General features: G+C 37.9%; 1 protein-coding gene across 1 annotated transcript in view; it reads right to left on the bottom strand.

Annotated features, from left to right (window-relative positions):
* The window catches only part of LOC106954160 (netrin receptor UNC5A-like), a gene marked incomplete at its 3' end in the record, with an annotated part of 95,054 nt that extends 93,146 nt beyond the window's left edge, over nt 1-1,908 (bottom strand). The window contains exon 1 of the mRNA XM_015043442.1: nt 152-1,908. Coding sequence (XP_014898928.1) covers nt 152-245 — 94 coding nt within the window. The remainder of the gene's footprint in view (nt 1-151) is intronic.
* Nucleotides 1,909-8,021: the final 6,113 nt, after the last annotated feature.

Genomic DNA, 8,021 nt, shown 5'->3' on the forward strand with positions numbered 1-8,021 from the left:
AAAAAAAAAAAAAAAAAAAAAAAAAAAAAAAAACTACAAGCTAACAAACAACTCACGTGCGATGTTTTAATATTATTACAGCCAGTGTGCCTTTTTTTTTTTACAACACAAATAGTTAAATAAATAAACGAAATGATAAAGTGTAACTTACCACCAGTGGAGGTGATGCCAGCAAACATGAGCCCGAGCAGAAGAAGCGCAGCGCTGAAGCCGCAGCGGACAAAGGGGCCCGGAGGTAAGGGCATCTTTAAGCTGTTTTAATCACTTAAGTTTCAATGAAAAAGAGAGCAGCGGAGAAACAAAGACGGAAAAATCTTTTTCAAGACCGTAGAGTGTCCTCTGATGCACTTTTAGGGCTTTCTTCGTTAATAAGTGTCTTTTTTTGCCTCAGTATGTATCCTCGTGCCGCGCCGTGGCCATCAGCATCCAGCTCGTGCGTCTCCGTTGCTCAGAACAACGCATCACAGGTGTGGTGGAGGAAACTGCTGCCTTGTGCTCGCCCCGGTTCTTACTGTAGCTTCTACTGTATCTCTCCAAAGCCGTTCACAACTCTCTCTGTGTCGCCGAGCCGAAGAGGAGGAGAAGGAGGAGGAGAACGGCTGCAGTTTCTGCTTGTTCCCGTCACTTTGCAGCCTTCGCCTGCAAGGATACCTTCTCCAAATGCGAAAATCGTAAGAATTGGCATCGGAGGACAGAACATCTGCTTGCACAGCAATGCTGGAGTGCTGAGAGTCAGGGAAGGTATACACACAGACACACACGCTGCGTTGAAGGCAAGAGGAGCAAAACCAGGAGCGGATTGCGTTTGGGGGAATGGATCGCGCCTGCTGTCCAGCGTCTTACCAAAACATTTGCATATCATCAATAAGCATAACTACAAACCACGTACTGGCTGTGCAAGAAAGAATGGAAATTAATGCACCCGTACTCTTGCGAGTGTGCTTTTCATATCCTTTGCCTTACATGAAAATGATGGATATGTCATTCAGCCCTGCATGATAGGAATCACATCGATGCTTTGCATACAAATTCAGCACAGATCGCATCTGCATGTCATTGAGTTTCAGTTAAATACGCCTTTGGTTTGTCTGGAGGCACATGAGTGACGGACAAACACAGATGAAGAAACCTGAGGATTAGCGCTCCCATGAGAAGCCATTCACCTGTCAGCAAACTCTGCAAACCTGAATGTGACTCCAGAAAGCCTTTCTAGCATTTTTATTATTATTATTATTATTGAAAGGTGTCAGAGGAATGATTGTTGGACTGCTCAGCCATTTCCTTTGACTACATTACCCAGAAATCAAGAAGATTTTAGGATAGTAGTTTTCTTTCCAGATCATAATTTGACACAAACATGGGTGTACAAAAAATGATGCTTTTCAAAGAAAATTTCACTAAATACAAAGATTAGAGCTAGTTCTGTTTTATGCGTGTTTCCTTTGATGACATCAAAAATGGTACACTAGAAGCATTTAAAAACTTATTTAAAAAAAACAAGAAATGTAAGAGTACATTATTAGTCAGTAGTACAAAATCAGAGATGGCCTCAGAGGGATTTTTTTTTAATGTCATTACCTGATGACATGTAAATGAACTATAAGCTATAAACCATTAGATATCACACACAAAGCTAGGAATGTATCACTTTCCATTGATTCATTGACTTGGTTCATTATATATTTTTAACTCTTCTTCAAGACAAATGTGTTCTGCATATGAGTCATATGTTCTGTCACTCTAGTCAATGGATCTAAAGGGAAATGCCCTGGCTGATGCTCCAATGGACATGATGTGCAAACCATGCCTACCCAATGGACTGATATAATATCTGGGGGACAAATGATGCCCACCCAATTATTGAACAAATCAGCTAGCATTAAATATTAAACATTGTGGCAGATGAGGACTTTTGGTTTCATCTTTCAGAATTTTTTATATAAATTCTGAGCTATGTTTAAGTGTATTTGAGACTGAGTTTGACTCTGATGACCCCAAAAGCATAACAGACACTGATGTGTATAAGGCGAAGCTGAAGTAAACTGTGATTACGACGATCATATTCAGACCTTTCGGTAAATTTGTTTAAATTCCTGTTTAGATTTTCTCCTGCACTGCTTCCCTTTGAAATGTCAAATTTTTAAATAATTTAATTCAGAGGAAAACACTTTGAACTGCCTTATTGCTGAATGTGTTTATGCAAATAATCTTGATTTTACTTGACTTAGGATCTGTTTTATGTTTTCATCATATTTAACATGTGATAGTACAGTGGTGCTGCTTGTTTCAACTCTTACTACTTGAGTTTACCCACACAGCATCACTCTTTCTGACTAATTATCAATCAAATATTTTTCTTTGCTTCTTCTCTATGTTTGCCATAGTTGTTCAGAATTCAAGTAAACCCCACCGATGGAGAAATTTTATTAGAAACCAGGGACAGGCAGTATGGGCTTAAAATTGTATTCCAATATTTGGTAATTACTGTGAAAATAAAAAATAACATTTTTCTGTGAAACAATGCAGCATAATTATAAGCGCACCTTCTCTTTATTGTGCCAGCGAGGATCTAGTTTGAATAACTATAATATTTGCTTAGGGTAATTATGAATAAACCTAGTAATTTAGATCAAAATTACCAAGTCGAGGCACCACCTGATTATCAGGAATATAGTAGTCGTATAATAGCCAAATTGTTCAGTCTCAGTTATTGCTTATAATAAACAATAACATTGACAAAGTCGATATGTATTCCAGATAGCCATTTCAAACTGCAAAAGACAGAATATCATTTTGATAGAGTAATTGCTTTGATGTCTTTTTGTCTGAATTAGAAATCAGAAACCTTTGGAGAATTTATTCTTAATCTATCCATTGCTGCACTGATGGATCATTTAAGGATTAAAAATAACTAATTAAGGGACAGAGAGCACTTGTTGCCACTCATAAAATGGCATCTTAAACAGACCAAAATAATCAAATCTTTTGCTGTTGAAGCAATTTATTGCAAGTCCAAAGCACAGTGAAAAACAATATTATTGTTTATGAGCATCAGCATTCGCTATGGCTAGTGGTAAAAACATCTCCTTCTCACCTGAGCAGTTGTTCATGAGGAACCACCTGATTGTGGCCAGCACAGGTCAGCTTGGAAAAATAGGACACGTCTTAGTTCTTGTTTGCCCAACATCAGCATCATTTGGCTAGCAGGTGGCCAAACTCAGTGAAACTTCTCAGCTCTGGAGAGGAGCTGGATAGGCTGCTTCTTCTTCTCTCTTGTGAAAGTGGCAGCCTGTGTCGGTTTCCAGCACCAATCTTGGGAACTTGTAATTCAAAGGGTTCCTTTTTGCAGAATTCTGAATAAACCAGGATCAAGGTTTATTATTTTGGCCAAATTAGGTACTGGCTCCACTAATAGCAACCTGTGTATTTGGATCCTTAGCTCTCAGGACAGTGAGTGGCCTTTCTCTCTGCTAGTGCGATAAGGCGTGGTGGTGTGTGTGAGGGGTTAGCGTGCTTTTCCCCATTTTCACCCATTGCCCTACTGAGCAATGGGTGAAAAGAGAGTCTTTGTCTTAGTTGTGAGGTTTTGAAGGTCCTTATGACATCAGAGTTTTTCCTCCCTGAAACTCTTCCTCTTCCTGGAACCAGAGTGGATAAAATGTAGTGCATTGTTGAATCAAATAGTGATACCTGCCTCCAGTGTATTCAACCCTTCATGATTGGAGGCACAACAAACTGTAACAAACAAAACTACAATTGGCAAACAATGATTGTATCATACTATTAAACATATATATTTTTTATGTTCTCATGAAGAAAAAACAGGTCAGATATCAACAATACCAATCCCAACTATGTTATGTTCTTGTTGGTTATCAAACCTCATCAGGTAGATTATAGTCATTTCTATAGATTTAATTACTTATCATAAAAGATTATTTTCCACCAATAATGATAAATGATCTGACTGTCCCTAATAAAAACAGTGAATAAAAAGGACAAAAACACAACAAAAAAAACAAGATGAGCTCTGAAGGACTCTAATTAGCTGCATTTTGCTTGATGTGATGTCACCCGAGGTATGTACAAGTGGAAAACTGTGTCTGGGAGCGTAGATCATATGTTTAATAGTTTGAAATAAAATAGCCGCACTAACCAAGACAAGTTGTTCCGCTCGACAGGTGACAAACCATATCTAATGAGTGTTTGACAGAAATGTCTGGCCAGTCGCTTTAAAGGAGGGGTGTAGGTGTCTTTGTTTATCCATTCCTCCACTCCCACATATAGTCAGCAGAATAATAAGTGGAAGCGCATAGCTGGACCAATGACTTACCAGCTAATTATGGGACTCATGTAGATGGATGATTCCTTAGATAGAGCTCAGCTATTACAGCCTGCAAACTCATTAAGCCCTTCTCTCTGCCCAGCATCCCCAGCTAAAGGTCAAAGTCAGAGTGAGAATGACACCAGCAAGCACGGACACATGCAGAAATGCACAGCCACAATCAAACCCTCACAGGCACACTGAATGTGAGGGAGTATGGAGGCAGTTGCGAGGCGGCCAAATGGAGGAGAGTGACTCAGCCTTGGTCACTTGTGAGGTTGCTCGTAATGATCTCTCTCATTCTACTAATCTGCTCCGAGTCCTATCAGGCTGTGCAAGCTGGAGCGTGTCTCTTGCAGTCACTGCGTGTTCCTTTTCTTTATTTATTTTTCCTCTGAAAAAGCATTTAAACTACATGCATTTCAAATGAGGATCAGAGAATATGTATATATACATACATAGTCATTTATACAATCCTCTTTCAGGTCAGAAATAGTGCTTCAGTCGCTTTAAGGAATTATCAGAATGTGTTTTCTGTCTGTGGCGTGTGTTTGCTGAGTGAAAGCAGGGCCATAACCTCCTCCACACTCTTCTGGGTCTTCGTCTGCTTCCTCAATCAGGCTGCAGTGAACAATCACAGCTCTTTTGGGAGTTGACACAAGCAGTTGTTCATCGATCTGTGGTGTTGTAATTAATTTTCTTCCCGTCATCGGCTTGAGTTACAATATCCTAAGACGCACTGCAATCAATCACAGAACCAAGACAGACCCATCATTTCTATTGTGGCGTCCAGAATGAGCCGCAGCAGCTATGATCCAAAGAGACGTGCTCAATGACCTGACAAGTGTTAAGAAAGCACACAGCATCATTTGTGTGTTTTGTGTTCGGCACTCGTCCTTAAACCAGCGCAATTACACTCCCGCCCTATAAAGATAACTGATTCTCTTGGTCAATATGTATCGATTTGAAGGAGGTGTCCAGCATGAAATTAATATTATTTATTGTATACAAACAAAACACTGGAGGTCCCTTGAGGGAGGGCAAGGCAGCCCCGGCCTCGACTGTCTGCTTTCTAGCAAAGGCTCGTTGAGCCGGGTGTATCAGCTTCCATCATGACCACAGCTTCACGGCCTATTGTTTTGTTTATATCAAATTAAACTGCAATGCTACTCTGGAGAGATATAATTGACCACAGTCTTAGATTAAATGACTGTAAAGATCTTAATAAGCCATCAGCGGATTGCATATTACATTGCAGAGCACTTATGAGGATGCAGTCCAGTGAGGATGAAACTGAGGTTCAGATTTGCACACCGCAGCACTTTTTGCCATTAATAACATGCAAAATAACTGTATGATGATCAATAGTGAATCAGTTTAATTACATATTATTGATCTGGGGTTAGAAAAATTAATTACAAGCCAAACAGGTCCCAAAGATGGTAAAAGAATATGTATTACTTTAATATCACAACATCTCCAGTGGCTCTTTAAGACATACAGCAGATAATGGATTCACAAGTCCTCCACAATTAAAGTACATTTTATCCATGAGTACAATAACGGCTATCGCCATAGTAACTCTTACTGCCCTACTAAGGATGTGAGGATCTGGATATGTGCATACTGCTTTGTTCAATTAAATAATTCCACACAAGTGCACATAAAATAGTCACAGAGAGATCTCAGCACATCCTTAAGTGAGCAGGAGAACCAGACAAGAGTTTAAAAAACAGAGAGGAAGAGCTGTAAAAGAGAGGGATGGAGGATGAAGGAGCCTACTGAAGGTCTCTCATTTCAGCAGCACAGACTGCTGATGAAGCCGAACTTTCAATATCCCACCACTTCAGCTCTGATGGTTTCTCAATTTTACAGATATGGCCCCAGAATATGATTTGATGAAAATGTAAAATGGGATAAGCAGCAAGTCACATGAAATGGGCAGCATTTTAATCCATGACTATAAATCAAAAGCAGACACTCTTAAAATTAAAGTTGATTTTTGAGAAATTAAAGGTCTCCTTTCTTCTGTACCCACTTTTTTGTGCAGATTCTTTCTGCGTTGAAAAGATTTGGTTGTAGAAATCAATATAGAGCTTATTAAAGTGAGAACTTTATAGATTTATACAATTTATGTATCCTTTCTAAACTGATCTAAAGTAATTAATTGTTTTTCACATTTTTTTCTAAGTTTTTCTTGTCTTAAATTTAAATTCTTTCACTGCTTCGCTATTAAATATTTCAGTACATTTTAACATGTTTCCTATTACTTTTGCTCACTGCTTCACTTTCACTTTTACAGTCCAAAGAGCCAATCCTGTCCTCGGACCAGTTTAGCAAAACAAATGTTTTGTGACTTTAAAAAAAAAAAAAAAAATTATATAAATTATATATATATATATATATATATATATATATATATATATATATATATATATATATATATATATATATATATATATATACTGATATAATAGCAAGTGGAAACTTCAACAATAGTCACTGTGGAAGGTTTACAGAGTTAATTGCAGCTATGGAGTCACATGTTGCCTATCCCTGACATAGAAGAAAGAAATTGACAAATTTGCACTGAAATCATAAGCCAATGAGCTGCAGGAGAGAAATGAAATTAACACTTTCAATGACACTTTTTCCCGAAAGCGGATTCTGAAGCTGTACATTTGCATAAAGGGAATAAACATACCGTAGTTTGTCAATATTACATTTTGGAAGACTATCTAGCAACAGAGTATAAAGATATCTCACGTCCAAACTGCATAATTTCAGAAAAATCATCTAGTCTGAAAGCCAGGGTGTTCACTTCTTTTCTCCACCTACATGACATCTAATTAATTTTAACTCCTGTAAGCCTGAAACACAGCATGAGTAAGACTTCACTGGAACTATTTCAGAAGACAATGTGTGACAATGACAAGTGTCAAACCGAACATTTTTCCCTCGCAAGTTTTTTCCTCTCATGTATTTTAGTATTTCATGCCCTATCCCACACCTCAAACAGCAAAAAAGCTAAGAGAACAGGGTTTCCTGAAACGTGCTTCCTGGACCAGCCACCTCTTGTTGTTTTTAATGTTACATTGTCTGAGGGGGCATGCAAGAGAGGAGACTGTGAATGATGTTGATAGTTTTATGACTGCCTGCTTTTGTTTCACGGAGTCTGGGTTCTGACAAAACATGAGAACTTCGTCTAATCTAAATTTATCAAGAGTAGGTCAGTCATACTTATCATGTGATGCACATCCTTTCGAAATGTTAAGACACCTGGGCAAATAAAATAGAATTTTGTTTGATTTAAGATTTGAATAAAATCCAAATAAATAGCTTTATTGCACAGTTTTAGAGCGCATAATATTAAAATATATTAAAAAGAGCATGCAGTGTGTAGAAGTAATAAATTAATTTACATTATTTACATCACTCCGTTAATTTATTCTGTTCAGGCTCCTAGTTGTTAAATAGATAGATGTAAAAAGAAAATGAAAAAATGTACATTCATTTATTTTATTTTCCATCAACCCGAAAATACTTCTTCCTATGTGAGGTGTCATCACACTTCTTATCACATGGGTCCAAGCATGATTTGTTTCTGAGCACATTTTGTGAAAGGTTATTATTAAAATGTAACTAACCCTGAGCAAAAATAAACAGTCTAAGTAGGTTGTTTATGGTTCTACCTTAA

The sequence above is a fragment of the Poecilia latipinna genome, unplaced genomic scaffold, assembly GCF_001443285.1.
Source record: "Poecilia latipinna isolate Pla-1442-1.1 unplaced genomic scaffold, P_latipinna-1.0 Scaffold633, whole genome shotgun sequence".
Classification (NCBI taxonomy): domain Eukaryota; kingdom Metazoa; phylum Chordata; class Actinopteri; order Cyprinodontiformes; family Poeciliidae; genus Poecilia; species Poecilia latipinna.